This window comes from Nycticebus coucang, chromosome 3 (genome assembly GCF_027406575.1).
Source record: "Nycticebus coucang isolate mNycCou1 chromosome 3, mNycCou1.pri, whole genome shotgun sequence".
In the NCBI taxonomy this organism is placed as follows: domain Eukaryota; kingdom Metazoa; phylum Chordata; class Mammalia; order Primates; family Lorisidae; genus Nycticebus; species Nycticebus coucang.
In genome coordinates this window covers 68,457,238-68,476,618 of record NC_069782.1, presented here as the reverse complement: position 1 = coordinate 68,476,618, position 19,381 = coordinate 68,457,238, and the positions used below count along the sequence as shown (strand labels likewise).

General features: G+C 37.5%; 1 protein-coding gene across 1 annotated transcript; it reads right to left on the bottom strand.

The window, feature by feature from the left end:
• Nucleotides 1-1,556: 1,556 nt before the first annotated feature.
• On the bottom strand, nt 1,557-10,482 carry LOC128581001 (olfactory receptor 7A10-like). The gene is made up of 2 exons (XM_053583464.1): nt 9,561-10,482; nt 1,557-1,687 (listed from the first exon to the last, which is right to left on the bottom strand). Exons 1-2 carry the CDS (start codon nt 10,480-10,482, stop codon nt 1,557-1,559), a joined length of 1,053 nt encoding a protein of 350 aa, XP_053439439.1.
• Nucleotides 10,483-19,381: the final 8,899 nt, after the last annotated feature.

Here is a 19,381-nt window from a genome sequence, read left to right as displayed (position 1 = left end):
CACTCTCCTGTCCTCCTTGTCAATTTCCCCTTCCTCACTCCTTCCCCCTCCTCCTCTCTTCCCTTCTCCCAACTTGAAATGAATTGAGTTTTTCTCTTGTGTGGGTGTATATTAGTCCATCTACTGGCTTCATGTTAGTATTGAGTACATTGGACACTTGCTTTCCCATTCTTGTGATACTTTACTAAAAAGAATGTGTTTCAACTTCATCCAGGTTAATACAAAAGATGTCAAGTCTCAATATTTTTTATGGTTGAATAGTATTCAATGGTATACCAGTTTATTAATCCATTAATGGGTTGATGGGCACTTCAGTTGTTTCTGCATCTTGGTGATTGAAAATTGAGCTGACACGAACAATCTAGTGGAAATGTCCTTAAGATAAAATAATTTTTTTCTTCTGAGTAGATGCCCGGGTAATGGGATTGCAGGATCAAATGGAATGTTCATTTTAATTTTTTTCAGGATTCTCCAAACTTCTTTCTAAAGAGGCTGTATTAGTTTGCAATCCCACCAACAGCATAAAAGTGTTCACTTCTCTTTACATCTGTGCCAGTATCTGTAGCTTTGGTACTTTGTAAAGTGGGTCATTCTCATTGTGGTTAGGTGGTATCTCAGAGTGGTTTTGATTTGCATTTCTCTGATGACTATGAGCATTTTTAATATATTTATTGGCCATTCATCTGTTTTCAGAGAAGTTTCTGTTCATGTATCTTGCCCAGTGATAGATGGGATTGTTTGCTCTTTTTTGTTGATTAAATGAGTTCTTTGTAGATTCTAGTGAACACCTTTTTGTCGGATTTGTAATATGCAAATATCTTTTCCCATTCAGAAGGTTGTCTATTGTTTTAATTGTTGCATTCTTAGCTGTGCAGAAGTTTTTCACTTAGCTGAGTTCCATTTGCTTCTTTTTCTTTTTGTTTATTTTCAACTTTCTCTTAGATATCATTGAGATTCCTTAAAATATATAATTTGAATTTTTTATCTAGCATTTCAGAAGTTTTGATTAGGATCCATTGCTGGAGAGCTGGTATGATCCTATGGGGGTGTGGCAGCAACCTGTTTTGTCATACAGCCAGAATTGTTAGATACTGGTTTCTCCTCATGTGGAGAAGCTGTCACTTTTTTTAAATTTACTTTCTTTGAATTGGACTTTCCCTGCATAAGGGAGCGAATATAATGTATGTTGTGCATGCTAACTTGACTTCCACTGTGAATACTTTCAAGGGGCCAAGGCTCTGTCTGGGTTCCTTGGTTATAGATCCCCTTTGTGCAGGGGCTGCCTCAAATGCCGGCTGTAGTAGTGATGTCTTGGGTGTATGATCAGGCTCACTGCATTCTGTGGGACCAGGATTGTGGGTGTCTTGAGAACCTTTTTTCATTCCCCAGGGCTGTGTGGACGGACTTAGGTCAGCAGGCTTTGCATTGGTTTCTGCAGTTCCGCCTTCAAGCCTATAGATGGCGCTTACAGGTAAGTGTTGGCAGAAGCCAATGAATATGTGCTTGATCTTTGTTCATCAGAAGAGGAGGTGCTTTCTGCTTTCTTAGATGATGAGCTATTCCATGGAATGCCCAGGTGATGGGCTAGGATTGTTGGAGAAGTGGGAGAAGCTCTCTGATGCAGCGAAAAGTAAGCGAGAGACACCTGGGGCTCCATATCCCGCTATGGACCTGCTTCTGGTCACTTCTCTGTTGAATCCCAGTGCTCTCACTTAGTGTTTTTGAGGTGTGAATACCTACTTCTTATTTTCATTCCTGTCTGTGGAAGAGGTGCATACTAGCTGCATCTAGTCAGCCAGCTAAGCCCTTTTTCTAGTAATAATATAGAAGAATTTTCTAACTTAAAACAAACACCTGTGGCGCATCTTACAAGGTTATATGTGAAACTTAGTAAATGTGGAATGTAAATGTCTTAGCACAATAATTAAGAAAATGCCAGGAAGGCTATGTTAACCATTCTGATAAAAATGTGTCAAACAGTCTATGAAACTAATGTATGATGCCCCATATCAATGTACACAGCTATGATTTAATAAAAAAAATAAATAAATGGTTTTATTGTAGTATCATAAAAAAAAAAAAAAACAATTACTGAAGGGTGATAACACAATAGGACTGACTGGGAGATTTGACCACACAAAAATACATAAACTTTCACACATTCCTTTTTTTTTTTTCTTAAATTTGTTCTTATCTATGATTCTTTTTTTTTTTTAATTTTTTTTATTAAATCATAACTGTATACAATGATATGATTATGGGGCATCATACACTCACTTCATAAACCATTTGACACATTTTTATCACAGTGGTTAACATAGCCTTTCCGGCGTTATCTCAGTTACTGTGCCAAAACATTTACATTCTACATTTACCAAGTTTCGCAAATACCCCTATAATATGCACCACAGGTGTGATCCCACCGACATTCCTTTGACATATACCTACACATATATACAAAATTGTATGCTATTCTGCAAAGTGGAGAAAATCTCCAATTATATGTTTGAAAGAATGCAATCAAAGAATAAAACAATGTTGGGGTTTGGGTGTGTTCTTTTCTGGGGCTTGGTGGTGATGGAAGAATGTGAGAAATGAAAGACTCAGAGACAAAAGGATTAGAATTTTGAAGAGCAAGTTCCAGGGGACCGTCACCTCCTCAGGTGAAGATGTGGCAAAGGCCCCTAGCTCCCTCTGCTTAATTTTTATTACAATGTTAACAATTAATCACCAACTCATTTAACTAACTACCTTAATCACATGGATTTACTTACTTTTCTTACTCTAAGTTATTTATGATCTTAACACAAACAGAGCATGGGACAGGGAACACAGTCCAGAAGCAGGATGTCAAAGCAGACCTCAGTCAGACTGTTCAGAAGACTGAACACCCAAACTCCATGTTTAAAAGAGGAAGGGCTTTACTTCTTTCAGCCAGGGAGCAATGGCACAGAATTCAAAATGACCTCTCTTCTCGACTGCCTCAGTCTTCTCCTTCTGATCCCCAGTCAAAAAGTTCTGGCCCACCAATACCTTTCTCATTGGTCATTTGAATCAAGCTGGGGAAGCTGGCTTTGGCTTTTACGGAAGTGGAAGCAAACATTAGTTTCCAGGTCCCAGGAAGCTAAGTTTCTACAAATACCTAAGAGCTGAGACACCACAGGGAGGAACTCGCAGGTGTGTCCTTGGGGTCTCTTTGAGAAGATCTCTGTTCCCTTAGACAGTACTCTCCCTGGGTATCCTTTCTCAAGACCATGCACACAAATCACAAGAGGGGCGGTTAGACTCCCAGGAAACTTGTGGGCAGACATGCTGACACTGTGCCATACTGAGAAATGATGAGAAAAGAGGCATTTCCCTCTTTATCTTCCTGAGAGACCTTTTCTCTCTCACTGAGGTTTAGGTGCTTGTACTGTATTCAGCACGAACTGCAGTTCCTCACTATCTTTCCAACTCCCTGCGCTGACTGTCCCCAAGAGAGCAGGGAGAAGCCTTGTCTCTCAGTGTTCAGTGACCTTTGAGTCCAGTCGTGCTGGGGGAGGGGAGAAGCTCTGGCAGGACAGTTTCTCCAAAATGCCAGGCTTTAGGCTGCTGCAGTTGTCAGCAGACTTGGGGCTTCTGTTATTGCTATTGCAATCTGAATGCATACAGATTTTTCTCTGATTTCACTTTTCTTCTGTCTCTGTTCCCCTTTGCCCATCATCTGCAATCATTTTCTTAATTTAACTCCTAACTTACTTATTATAAACAATTGAAAATTGGTTTTTATTTCTAGCAGTGCAAGCACATTCAGATATGACTGTTCCCTAAGTACCCACATGTCCACCTACAAAACAAAAGCAAAGAACATACACAATCTGCAGTTGAGAAAAGAAAAATCTAGCAAACCCATAAATATTGTAACTCAGCTTTAGCCAAAAGGAAACAATCACCAACAATAACTATTTAGCATTCCTTTTATGACATACCAAATAACACTTACTACTTTCATGTGACTGTCTAATATGAACGAAACTATTGTGAAATCTGTATTTCATGAACTGTTGTTGCGATGTAGTATTTGCAAGCATCCTATTGCTCTGGCCATTTCTAATGAATACAGAAACATGCTCAAATACACTAATCTTAATTTTTTTTAAATAAGCCCTCAATTAACTGCACTTCCTCCATACCTAATATTCTAATTTCCCACTCCTTCAACTTCACAACTTCTAGTATACATTCTAATTTGACTGAAAGCACTTTATGTCTTCCATTCCTTGTTTAGTCTCATCCGATTTGACTTCTATACCAATCCCTTTATTGTCAACAATGATCCCTACATTGTTTAGTCTAACGGACATATTTTAAAAATGATATTAAATTACTTAATTATTCAGCTATGCTACAAATACATCATTCTCTCAACCTGGACGAGACTGGATTGTTTTCCTGTGACCTCAATAAATATTCTTGGTTTCCATTCTTCCTGAATATCTTGTAGAAACTCCTTTGCTCTTTCTGTGTGGAAGTCTGGATTCTTCCCTGAATGGTTGATGATGGAAACCAAAGCTCTGTCTGCAGACAAGTGAGTAGGAAGGAGTGAAGCATCACTTAACTACCTCCCATCCAGTCCAAGGTCATACACCTTCAAGGACAACAGCAGGTGAAATAGAGCAGTTACAGCTCCCTGTACCTGGTAACTGGACACATTTTCTTCTTACACTTTAACATTCAAGCACCAGAGTTTCAAGTAGGTTCCTGGTCTAGAAAGAAAGAACACAGTATGTTACTTTGTTGTTTCTCTGTTCCTAAGACCCAGGTTAGAAATAAGGTGAATACAGTTTTCATTATTCTTTCCCCATGAACTCTTTTGCCTTCCTGTGGTCTGACCTTCTCAACATCTTTGCCCAATTTTTAGTTAAGAATTTCTCCGAAGTCTAAGACTGAGGAAACTGTCTACTAGGACCCTTGGATCTTCAAAGTATTGATTGACTTGTGATGGGGATGCAGCTGCTGATAGCGCTATAAATTGTTATTTTCCTCTTCAACAAGGGAGAAACCTTTTTTTTGCTATAAAGCCATTGGTGGGTACGTATTACAACCATTGACTTTATGATGTTTTATTTATTTATTTATTTTGTAGAGATAGAGTCTCACTTTATCACCCTTGGTAGAGTGCCGTAGTGTCACACAGCTCACAGCAACCTCCAACTCCTGGGCTCAGGCAATTCTCTTGCCTCAGCCTCCCAAGTAGCTGGAACTACAGGCGCCTGCCACAATGCCTGGCTATTTGTTGTTGTTGTTGTTGCAATTTGGCCAGGGCCGGGTTTGAACCTGCCACCCTCAGTATATGGGGTCGGCACCCTACTGACTGAGCGACAGGCACTGCCCCTTCATGATGTTTTCGACAAAGCAATTAAGAGTTTTATGCTTGTGGCTCAGTGCCTATGGCTCAAGCGGCTAAGGTGCCAGCCATGTGCACCTGAGCTGGTGGGTTTGAATCCAGCCCAGGCCTGTTAAACAACAAAGATGGCTGCAACCAAAAAATAGCCAGACATTGTGGCAAGCGCCTGTAGTCCCAGCTACTTGGGAGGTGGAGGCAGGAGAATCACTTGAGCCCAGGAGTTGGAGGTTGCTGTGAGCTTGGATGCCACAGCACTCTACCCAGTGTGACAGCTTGAGGCTCTGTCTCAAAAAAGAAAAAAAAAAAGAGTTTTATGCTTGTAAACACAAGTAAAAAATTACCATTTTGTCCTCTTTTTAGAAAACATTTAGTAATTTTAAGAGATGATATATTTACATGTTTTTATGCAGTATGGACTGAGTTGGAAACTATATAGTTTGTCTCCCTTAATGTCACATTTAATGTGTTTCATTTTTACATATTTTATGTCTGTGAGATCATACTACTAGGAAAATTATTGTATATTTGTAGAATTGGAGCTGGGAACTGAGGAAAGGATGAGCTTTAGTTAGAACTCCTTTGAGATGTTTCTGTTTCTCTAAGCCATTGGTTCTCAGTCAGGGAGATTGTGTCTTTCAGAAGCACTTTGCAATGTCTGGAGAGAATTTTGGTTGTCACTATGGGGAGATGTTACTAAACCTAGTCAGTTGAAATTAGGGTTGCTGTTCTGTATCTCACAATGCACAGGACAGTCCAAACGGTGAAAAACTATGCAGCAACCATTAACACTGGGAGGCTGAGAACCTTTAGTCTGAAACCACCAACTTCAATATGTATGTGATTAACTTGAGGACCTTATTTAGTGTATATTCTTATTTGAGACATTCAGGAGGGATCCAGACACTCTGTATTTGTAACTACTTTTTATTGAAGATAATACTGCTTGACCTTTATGTGGACCCCTCTTTGAGGATCAAGACCATGCTCTAGTGTTAAAGTCAGATTAAGTATTTTGAAGCTTTCTCCACCAAAAATTCTACCACTCACCCAATGTCTGACTTCAGGAGGTCAAAGGTTGGACTTGGAACCTCAACTTTTGCATAACCAAGTTTACACATGCCTCTTGAGTACTTCCCTCATGACAGGAAACAAAATATTTAGAAATTCCATGCATCTTATGGAGTTTATGTGAGAAGTAAGTAATATTTTAAAGCTCTTTTTAAATTACCTTGCACAGATGTTCAGTGGATAGCAGCTGTTGTTACTATGTCCCATTTTCTCATATAATAAGTTCATTGTTTCACCAGAAATGTATCTTGGTACAGGAATTGAAGCTATCATTATCCTGCTCCTGTGAGAAGGAGTTGTAATCAACAAGGCAGGGCCTCGTCCCAGGGACAGGCATGGGGAACAGAGTTCTTGAAGGTCTCCATTCTATTTTTGTTGAATTCTGGGCCATTGTCGCTTCACCCACATGCTGGCTCCAAATAATCACATTAGGGACTTTTAGACTCTTCTAAGCTTTTCTACTATTTTCTACTCTTGGCTGATGTTAATAAAGCTCATGTTTTTGATGCATCAACTTATCCCTCCAACTCTTCTTGGAACTCTTATCATCCTTGTTGCAAGTCTACTCATGTAATTGATGTTGACAGAAGTAGGACATGCTTACCTGTCTGTATTCTCCCCTGGTAGATAATTTTCCCTTTCTTTCTTTGCCATGGTGTGATTGTAACTCACAGCAACCTCAAACTCTTGGGCTTGAGCAATCCTCTTGCCTCAGCCTCCTGAGTAGCTGAGACTACAGGTGACTGCCACAATGCCCAGCTAGTTTTTTTCTAAGTAGAGAGGAGTCTTGCTCTTGCTTAGGTTGGTCTCAAACTCCTGAGCTCAGGCAATCCACCCACCTGGGCCTCCCAGAGTGCTAGGATTACAGAAGTGAGTCACCACACTTGGCCTTAGCTATAATTTTTATGGCCCTTCCTTAAAACATACAATAGTTAAGAACATTCATCAAAACAGTTAACTGATTTATTCAGCAGACCTTTAATAAGCAACTATTTTTTAAGTATCATGCTAGGTTCTGTGGTTATATAAATTAATCAGACTGGGTTCTAGCCTGCAAGAAGTTCACAGTTGAACATCCATTTTTAGTTATTTATTAACACCTCTGTTATCTTTAGGAAGATTGTATTCTCTATCCTTTGGCTCTGGATCTTTATGATATGTCATTGGGGGATGCATATGTCTATAGTAGTTGAATTTGGGTTTAGACACGTAACATACTTTGACTGACAGAATATGAGCAGTCACAAGGCGTTCAGTGATTGACAAGAAGCTGTAAGAGGCACTGTTAGATCACACTTCTCTTGTTATTCTCTTTCAAACGGTCCTCTCTGTCCCAAAAGCAAGAACTATAATTAGATATGGATACTTCTATGGACTTAAGATTTTTGTCCACTTCAAAAATCATAAATATTAATCCCCAAACTGAGACTTTGTCAAACATAATCTCCCATGTGATTAACAAAAAAGAATGACATTTAATCATTTACTATCAGGATGCGTTGTTACGTAGCAGTAGCTTATAATACAATAATCAATATGAGCAGAACTGAAGGCATTGAGAATGATCCAATGCCTTGTATTTTTGGCATTTGTTCTAATACTTCAATGCAACATTCATGATTATCTTGTTATTTATGCTTATTCTGGATAACTATATTAAAATGAAACTACTTTTGAGATTCTCTTGTACATAAGCAAAAGAAGTTGGAAGTGTGTGCTTTTTATGGAGTGAATTGCAATGCTGAGTCAAAAAGATTCTTTTTGTTGTTGTTGTTTTTGTGACATAGAGTTTTACTCTATTGCCTGGGTAGAGCGCAATGGCATCATCATAGTTGACAGCAACCTCAAACTCCTGGGCTCAAGCCATCTTCCTACCTTAGCCTCCCAAGTAGGTGAGATTACAGGTACACACCACCACACCTGGAAAATTTTTCTATTTTTTTGTAGAGATGGGATCTTGCTCTTGTTCAGGTTGTTCTCAAACTCCTGACTCAAGCAATCTGTCTTTTTCAGTCTCCCAGAGTGCTAGGATTACAGGTATGTGATGTCATGCCTGGCCCACAAGTTCTGTATCCAAAGCTAATAATGGGCAGACATTCAAGCTCTTGTGTGAGTCATCTTTTGATCATGAATATTAAAGAGAGTTCAGAATATAAAAGAGAGAAAGCAACTGATGATAGGGCCAATACACATATTTTCATTTATTTATACTTTAATCTTTAAGATAAAATTTGTTAAAAGGAGAGGGATGTGTTAGGGCAATGGATGCAGTCACATTTATAAGTAGCACTGGAAAATTTAAGCAGAAGCAGCAAGATGATACAATGAAAGTATTCGGACCATGATAGAAGTGCTTCACTCTTGTTACACATAGACACCAGACTTCTATACTTTGATGAATACATGTACATAAAATCTTCCATAGTAATTTAATGTATAATTAAAAATTTTACTCCATCATATTTAAGGTCATTCCTGACTTTAATGCCATATAAAATCAATTGATTTATACAAATATGTGTAGACTACAAATAGAAGATGTATTTGATAAGCAATCTTTACCTTCCTACTCTGTACCAGAAAATATGTAGGGCACTGTGGATACTAAGCTGAATATTGGAGAGGTTCCTACTGAAGAGAATAAAATGCCATGACTAGCTATAAAACACACTAGTATGTTAAAGTTTACATTATCAGTAAGAGCATCTAAGGTAGTGCTACAGAAAGAAATGGCAGACTCAAAAATGAAAAACTATGCTCTCAGAATAAAAGCAAATTAGTGCCTTTATAGCTGTCAAGTGTAGTATCTTTTGTGTAACTGATAAAATCACCCTATGAGACAAATAGGAATCTCCAACGTGCTTCTGACATTAATTTGGGAAATACTATGAAAAGTAGAAAATGAGAAACAAACAAACAAAAATCATCAGGAATTAGGAAGCAGTAAATTCCAGAACAGTTGAGATCAAAGAAAGTGAAATTACAGGAAATAAATGTAAAAACCAAATTCTACTTGAAGAATGTGATTACTGAGTCTCAATTTCTGGGTCTGAGGCTTTGGGCTTTTAAATTACCAGCAGTTCTTTGAAAAATGAACATTTATTGCTTCCCTCAAAGAGTCTTTTCAGAGCCCTCTTTATGTCTTTATTCCTCAGACTGTAGATGAAGGGGTTCAGCATGGGAGTGACCACCGTGTACATCACCGAGGCTGTTGCACTGGAGTGTGAGTTGTGGGTGGCAGCAGAACTGAGGTACACCCCTAGGCATGTACAATAAAACAAGGAGACAACTGAGAGGTGAGATGCACAGGTGGAAAATGCTTTATACTTCCCCTGAGCAGATGACATTGCACGTATGGAGGAAACTATCTTAGAATAAGAGAAAAGAATCCCAGTAAGGCATCCGCCACCCAGAAGCATAACTGCCAAATACATCACCATGTCATTAAGAAAGGTATCAGAACAGGCAAGATGGATAATCTGATTAAGTTCACAGAAAAAGTGGGGGATTTCCAACTCTGTACAGAAGGTCAGTTGGGAAACCATTAAGCTTTGTAATAAGGCATTCAGGGCACTCATAATCCAGGACACCAAAACCAGCAGTGCACAGAGCCTGGAGTTCATGATGACTGTATAGTGCAGGGGGTGACAGATGGCCACAAAACGGTCATAGGCCATCATGGTCAGGAGGAAGTTTTCTAATCCCACAAAGAATAAGAAAAAGTGCATCTGGATGATGCAGCCTTTATAGGATATGACTTTGCTCTGTGTCTGGATATTCACCAGCATTTCTGGGACAGTGGTAGAGACAAAACAGATGTCAGAAAAGGACAGGTTGGAGAGGAAGAAGTACATAGGGGTGTGCAGGTGGGAGTCTGAGATTGTGGACAGGATGATGAGCAAGTTCCCGAGCACAGTGATCAGGTACATGGACAGGAACAGCCCAAAGAGGACTGGCTGCAGTTTGTGTTGTTCTGAAAATCCCAGAAGAAGAAATTCTGAAGTGCGTGTATCATTTTTTTGTTCCATCTGGTTGTTGTGACTACCAAAAGAAAGAGAAAGAGAACATGATACAGTGTGCATTACTAACTTGTCAGAAATGCTATCATTTATACTCTACAATCAAGAAGTTAATTTGTATCACAAGAATGGAGAAGCAAGAATCCAATATACTCAATTCTAATATAAACCCAGTAGAGGATCTAATACATACCCTCATAAGAGAAAAACTCAAATCACTTCAAGGTGGGTGGTGCAGGAATGAGGGAGAAGGAAGGGGTTGGGGGTTATGGTGTATGGCACACCTCTTGGGGGCTGGACACAGTTATAAGAGGGACTTTACCTAACAAAAGCAATCAGTGTAACCTAGTTCTTTGTATCCTCAATGAACCTGAAAGAAAACTAAAACAAAAAAGAAAATACCTAAAAAATTTAAGTTGACAAGGTAATTATACAAATTATGAATACACAGCATAATGTTTTAAAGTATGTATCAATACTGGAATGGCTAAATCTAGCTACTTAACCTTTTGTTATTTCACACAGCCATCATTTCTGAGGTGGAAAAATGCAACATCCACTCCCTTAGCCTTTTTCGAGACTACAATATATGTATATCATCATTAACTGTAGTCTCCATAAGGTGCAATAAATCCTCTGAACTTAGTTTTCTCATCTAACTGTAATTTTGTATACTTTAACATTTCCCCACCACTCACCAACCCTAAGTGTTCTGGCCTCTGGTAACCTCTATACTTTATTTCCATATTTTGTGTGTGAATCTGATCTCTATTAAGGGATTCTCCAGCCATTTCTCATTAGAAATTGAATTCTTGATCTCAGCCTTTCCCCAGTGGCATGTTTCTTCAGCTTCAAGGAGAAAATATTTCATTCATTTGAGAAGTATAATTGAATTTTGACATGTTCCAGGCACTGTCATGAGTAGACACAAGTCAGTGATGCTATAAAACAAAAGTCCCTCCAATTAATGACTGAGAAAGAATACAAGCCAGAGGAAATCCCATATGGTAAGTCACATGATGAAGAATCCTAAGAAGAAAAAGAAAGAGGTAAGAAAGAGCATGGTAATAGGGTGTTACTTTTACTGGGCAGTGACAAGAGCAGCAGACAAGATGACAATTGATCAGAGACCACACTGAAGACCAGGGAGGGGGAGTTGCAAGGATCCTGAAAACCTTCATGTAAAGCATAAGGAAGGTGCTTCTTTCAGATGTTCAAGGCCAGCAAGGAAGCCAGTGTGGCAAGGAATGAGCACGAGGTGAGTAATGAAAGGTGTCAGAGGATTATGAGGAATGAGATACCCTTGTAGCTTCTGAAACTTAGAGACACGAGGAGAACCTCTTTCTTGATGTTGTTACATTTGCACTTTATTAAAATGGTTGCAAAAGTGTCTCATGAATTGAAATGGATCCCCTATTTAATTCCCTCTATTGCATTGGGTTTTGTCATTTATCTTATGAGTTACATTTTGGAATATAGAGCCAAAGTCCCCTTTCTCTGAAACCTGTTTTCACCCTAAGGAATGTGCAACAGTGTGAACATGGGTGTGTGTGCACACTCACACACATGCACACACCCCTGAACACATACATGCATATAGCATTTGTTCATGGGAGCTGCATTATTATTTTCACCTCAATCAAACTATTAGAAAGGAATGAATGCCAGACAAGTTTTCAATGTCAAATTATCTTTCCTCAGGAGAATACAGAAATGGTACTCAGAAATGCCAGTATGGAAATCTTTCATGCATATGTAACCTAGAGGCTCAATTTTGGTATTGCCATTTTCTACCTTGTGTTTAAAGAAATATGGAAAATACGAGAGAGAGAGAGAGAGAGAGAGAGAGAAATTAATTAGAGGACCTGGAGTGAGTGGAAAAGATTGAATAAGCTCAGATAGTCCTTTTCTTAGTTTTCATGCCCAGCAAAACTAATAAAATACAAAGACAAGTTTACCAAATGAAAAACATAATTATTTCTCTTCTGTATCAATACTGTTTTAAATGGAAAAATCCAACAGAGAAAATGAGCAAATGAAATAAATAAATAATTTATAAAGGAAATATACAAATAACTTCACAATTTGGCTTCCTTGAAAACAGAAAACAATCGAAAACTTGTTTTTCCAGTATCTTTTATACAATGTTTGACCAACTAGTTTTTTACATGGTCTAATAGCAGAGGAGACTGTCTCTTTATCATTGTTCTTTTGTGGTACCTCTTCTTTGTTTTTCTTAAGCTTTGAGTTTTAATCTCTTTTTCAGAAGTATGATGGACATATTCTAGTTCAGATTCTGGGATTATTTAACATAAAAAGTCCTGGATCATACTCTATGCAATAGTGCATCACCATGATATTTCTATCTTTTTGCACTGAATAAAATTCTGCAAATGATTTTTCCCCAAAAGTTATGAAATAAAATGAATATCAGGGGAATAAAGCCATGTGAAGTATGGTGATTTCAAAATAAAAAATTAACTGAAACAAGGTGTTAAATAAGAGTTTAATGATGTTAATATAGATGAAGTATTCAATTGCCAAAACCTTAGACATAAAACTATGCAATATGTTATGTTCCTGGGATATTCTGTCACATAGCAGATACTCACCATTTGTTGATTGAATCAGGAAACAAGTGTCAGTATGTATGGGCATTTAATATGACAAAGTTGTATTTCATTTTGGTTGGAAAAGGCTGGCTTGTTGAATAAAAGTTGGCATCATTGGCTGTCTATCTGAAAGACAATAAAGTCTCCTATCTCATATTTATAACAAATTAGCAGGTTTAAAGATGTCAGTGTGAGACGTGTTAGATTTGAACATCTACAAAACTACATATAAAATCTTCTTTTAGGCAAACCAAGTTAACTAAGGCAAATAAAGAAGTAAGAAGATGGACATAGATTTACCTAAGTAAAATTTAAAAAAATTAAAGACCAAAATTAAACACTTAAAAATCAATAACAAAGCAGTCATCTGTAAAAATCATTTTAAATGGTGATGAGTCTAAAAAATAGACATGTGATAATAAGCAAATCAAAATGGTGATCACACATATTAATCTTTGCTCAAACTAAGTAATAGTTGAAGACAATAGGAAATCTCTTTCAAACTCATCAGTCTGAGTAAACAGGTAAAAAGCTGCCACACTGAGTGTGGATGGAATATTTCAACAGGTAGCAAAGGGTACACTCTACTTTTGCAGGCAGAAATTTAAAGTGTTACAAGATCTTGGAAAAATATCTAGATATTAGATATAAATATTGATATTCCTTAAATCTAAGTTTCTCAATCCTAGCACTCCTGAAATTCTGGGAAGGATCTTTTATTGTGGTGGGTCATAGCACATTTAATTATGTTATCAGCATTCCTGTTGTCTACCGACCCCTCTCTAGGGTGAAAACCAAACATGTCATTGTTCAACGTTCCTCGGCAGAGAAAATCAACTATGGTGAGAAATACCTATTTGGATAAAAATCCAAAAATATTTTCATGGCATTTATATGTTAGAAAAAGAAAGAGGAGAACAAGCTATAAAACACTATGCTAAAATATAAAGAACATTTGTGACACGAATAGGATACTACTTATGCCTTTGTGTAAAACTGTGTGTGTGTGTATGTGTGCATCATATAGAAAGAGAAGGTTTAAAAGAAAGTGAGATCCTTTGAAGCAAAGTATATGAGTGAGGACAGAGTTAGGTTATGTATAGTGACTTCCAAAGAAGTCTATGAAACAGCAAAGAGCAGAATTCTGAAAACACATTTTATAAGGATATGATTGTAACAATTTAATCATATCAAAATGCCTCGCTAATTCAAGATTAAATGACCCAAGTCTTAGAAATTAAAGCATGTAACAGGAAGTCTTTTAAATGTCAGAAATAAGTAGTATCTAAAGTGATAATTTCATCTTATGTAAATATATAAACATTTAAATATGTGTATGAGAGATAATGGTGACCTTTTGTCAGTTCTTAAAGAATAATTTATAAATGATGGCCAAAGGTGATACAACTTATGGAAATAGATTGAACACAAAAATCCAAAAGGCACAATAAGGAAGAGACAGGTATGAAAGTGAGTTGGAAACGAATAGATAAAAACCACTTTGTTTACCCAAACAGTGTAAAAGAATTTTCTACTTTTGTAAAGCCATGTGGGGAACACAATTATATAAAAAGTTGTCAAATTTCACACATTTCTCTTAAATACATTGATACTTATATAAAAGAATTAAATGATAAATGCCCAAATTGGTGAGAACTCCAGTTCTTAGGTCTAAAAAAAAAAAATAAAAAACACAATCTTAAACAGGAGTAAAAACACTCTAAAGGGTGTTAAACTTTTCACCCTTATATAAATCTTTAATTTTGTTTGAATAGCTAGTGTAAGAGAAGATGCTATAAATGTGTGCCCATCAACTATGGTTGTTAGGTAGTGTTTGGAAACAATTCTTTGGTCTGGATCTTCCTCTTTGATATGGAAACTTACTCAAATATGTCCTTTCTTAAAAATAAAAAAATAAAAAATGGCCTGACTTCAGTTTATATACCTCTACAGCTAATCCTCTATTTCTTTTCCCTACTTAATTGCCAAGATCCTTGGAACAATGCTCAAGTTTTACTGGAACCACTTCAAAATGCCTATTTCCTCCACTAATTGAGCTTCCATTAACATTACCTAATTGTAAACAATCACCCGCATGTGGTGGATTCAACATTCACTTCTCTTTTAGTATCATAAATAGAAAGATGAATTAATCCATTAATCAAGCAAGCCAACAAACAACACAGTCTGTCTGCTCTAGGCAGGCTAGCTTGCCTCTCAGTTGACCTCACATACATGTTCACAGCTTCTATTCTCCTTGACCCTTTACTATGGTACCTACTCAGCTTTTGGACTCACCATGATTGATTTTCTGAAAGTAAGATCTCCGTGGGTGAGAATTGCTCTTTGGATGGTAGATGATGAAGACTGAAGCTGTGTCCCCACAAAAAATCAGTAGGAGAAGGTAAAATTTAGTATCAGAGTCATATTTGGGGCTTCCATTCAGCCCAAGACTGTTGTATACTGAGGGACAGCAGCAGAGAGGATATTTAGAGCTTTGAATACCTGCTGATTAGGCACATTTCCTTCTTTTTATTACAACCCTGAGCACGTCATTTCCCTGTGGGCTATTGCTCCAGTGAACAATTTTTCCCCCCTATATCTCTATTCTCAAGACACCATATTAAACATGTGAATTCAGTCTTTATTAGTCCTTCTCTACGGATTTCCTGCCTCCCTGAGGTCTAACCTTGTAACAGTTTATTGCAATCCTGAGTTAAAGTTTTTTCCAAAGTCTAAACTGAGGATTTTGTTTGACTAAGTCCCTTGAGTCTCTAAAACATTGGCTTGTGATGGCAACATAGCCCTTTCTTTCACCAGAATAGCGTTATTTCCTTCTTCAAAGGGAGTGAACTGTGCTATCTTGATAGAAAACTGCAGATACCACATCACCTGGCTTCATGATGGTTTTGCCAAAAAATGAGAAATTTCATATTTAAAACATAGGTTACCAGCTGTGATTTACTTTCCATTTATAAAACATTTGGTATTCTAAGAGATACATTTATATCATTTTGAGGCAAATTTTGCTGTCATTAGCATATTATAAAGTTATATTTAATTTTCAAAATTTATCTATTTATCATGAGAGATACAATTTTATGTAGTTACAATGTAAAATATGATGTTTTAAAATATATATATACATACGAGAATGGTTAAACATACCTAATCAATATGCATTAGCTCATATAGTGTTTACCTATATGGTGGGGACATTTAATATCCACTGTCATAGTATTTTTCTGGTTTTTTAAATTTTGGATTAATATGAGCACATATAAGTTTGCGTTACACTGTTTGCATTTTTAAGGTAAAGTCTGAATGTAGTTGTGTCCTTCACCCAAGAAGTGTGCCATGTATCTGTACATTGTACCTATTACATGAGAACTTACAGCGTCTCCCGCTCTTCTTGAATATAATTGTGTTTTTCTCCCATGTAGGCCGATGGTTGTTAATCTACTATTGAGTACATGGGATGTTTGATTTTCCATTCTTGTGATCCTTTACATAGTAGAATGTTCTCCCAATTTGTCCACATAAATACAAAAGATGTAAAGTCTCATCTTCATTAATGGCTGAATAAATAGTATTCTGTGGCATACATATACCATAGTTTATTAATCCTCTCATTGGGTGTTTCCACATCTTTGAATTGATCTGCTACAAACATTCTAATGCAAATGTCCTTATGGTAAAATGACTTTATTTTTTTTTTGTTGGGGATTCATTGAGGGTACAATAAGCCAGGTTACACTGATTGCAATTGTTAGGTAAAGTCCCTCTTGCAATCATGTCTTCAACCCATAAAGTGTGACACACACCAAGGCCCCACACCCCTACCTCCATCCCTCTTTCTGCTCCCACCCCCCATAACCTTAATTGTCATTAATTGTCCTCATATCAAAATTGAGCACATAGGATTCATGCTTCTCCATTCTTGTGATGCTTTACTAAGAATAATGTCTTCCACTTCCATCCAGGTTAATACGAAGGATGTAAAGTCTCCATTTTTTTTAATGGCTGAATAGTATTCCATGGTATACATATACCACAGCTTGTTAATCCATTGCTGGGTTGGTGGGCATTTAGGCCGTTTCCACATTTTGGCGATTGTAAATTGAGCTACAATAAACAGTCTAGTACAAGTGTCCTTATGATAAAAGGATTTTTTACCTTCTGGGTAGATGCCCCGTAATGGGATTGCAGGATCAAATGGGAGGTCTAGCTTGAGTGCTTTGAGGTTTCTCCATACTTCCTTCCAGAAAGGTTGTACTAGTTAACAGTCCCACCAGCAGTGTAAAAGTGTTCCCTTCTCTCCACATCCACGCCAGCATCTGCAGTTTTGAGATTTTGTGATGTGGGCCATTCTCACTGGGGTTAGATGATATCTCAGGGTGGTTTTGATTTGCATTTCTCTAATATATAGAGATGATGAACATTTTTTCATGTGTTTGTTAGCCATTCGTCTGTCATCTTTAGAGAAAGTTCTATTCATGTCTCTTGCCCATTGATATATGGGATTGTTGGCTTTTTTCATGTGGATTAATTTGAGTTCTCTATAGATCCTAGTTATCAAGCTTTTGTCTGATTGAAAATATGCAAATATCCTTTCCCATTGTGTAGGTTGTCTCTTTGCTTTGGTTATTATCTCCTTAGCTGTACAGAAGCTTTTCAGTTTAATGAAGTCCCATTTGTTTATTTTTGTTGCTGTTGCAATTGCAATGGCAGTCTTCTTCATGAAGTCTTTCCCCAGGCCAATATCTTCCAGTGTTTTTGCTATGCTTTCTTGGAGGATTTTTATTGTTTCCTGCCTTAAATTTAAGTCCTTTATCCATCTTGAATCAATTTTTGTGAGTGGGGAAAGGTGTGGGTCCAGTTTCAGTCTTTTACATGTAGACATCCAGTTCTCCCAACACCATTTATTGAATAGGGAGTCTTTCCCCCAAGGTATGTTCTTGTCTGGTTTATCGAAGATTAGGTGGTTGTAAGATGTTAGTTTCATTTCTTGGTTTTCAATTCGATCCAAGTGTCTATGTCTCTGTTTTTGTGCCAGTACCATGCTGTCTTGAGCACTATGGCTTTGTAGTACAGACTAAAATATGGTATGCTGATGCCCCCAGCTTTATTTTTGTTACAAAGAACTGCCATAGCTATACGGGTTTTTTTTCCGGTTCCATACAAAACGCAGAATCATTTTTTCCAAATCTTGAAAGTACGATGTTGGTATTTTGATAGGAATGGCGTTGAATAGGTAGATTCCTTTGGGAAGTATAGACATTTTAACAATGTTGATTCTTCCCATCCATGAGCATGGTATGTTCTTCCATTTGTTAATGTCCTCTGCTATTTCCTTTCTGAGGATTTCATAGTTTTCTGCAACGGACCGCCCTGTCGGTGGCCTTCAGTCTGAGGGGGTGCAGGGAGAAGGAACGAGGAAAGTTGAGAGGTCGGCGCAGGAAAGACAGTCTGACATACTACGGGTTGGAGTATGCAGCTGTGAATTTATTGGGTACACATGTTGGTATTTATACATTTTTATAGAGCTTACATAATGTAATCTTTTTGCTTACGTGTGCGGGTTATCTTTGCGTTTACAAGTGTGATTTATTATGCATTGTTATGTTTTAATGTTCCGCTTCCGGAGGGTGGCGGTTATTAGTCAACTCTGCCCGCTTTCTCCTATCTCAGTTTCTTATTATCTTTTTAGAACAGCTTGACATCTTCTTTACGTTAATGCTTGACTAATTCTACATTTACTATTTGATCTTATTGTTATTGATAATTATAATTTTGATTTAGAGTAAATTCCTTGACAAGTATTATTTTTCCTATTGATTTTTATTATGCGTGACAATTGGTGAAACAAGATGTTCTGAACAGGACTTTATGGTGGGTGGATGTGTTTCAGTGACTTTGTAACTTATGTAGATAATTTGTATTTCATGTCCTTGAGCTTATCGTCTTAGCTTACTGGTGGGAAAACATCTTTATGTGCTCATTGTTGGTGTCACTGAGTTTAGCAGCTCACAAGGCTGTGCTCTATCTGGATTAGTAGTGCATTGTGCTCATTCTTAGGAAAGTACATATTGACAATTTATCAGAACAAACAGACTTCTGGTACAGGATGACAAACACATGAGTAGACGCCACAATCTTTAAACTTAAGCGGGTAACTGAGCATGCTAGGCAACATTTCTGATGCTGTGCATACTGGGGGCGCTGGGGGCAAAGCTCCGGGGAGCACAAACCACCTTCCCGTCGTTCTATAACGCGGACAGCACTGCCTCACTACG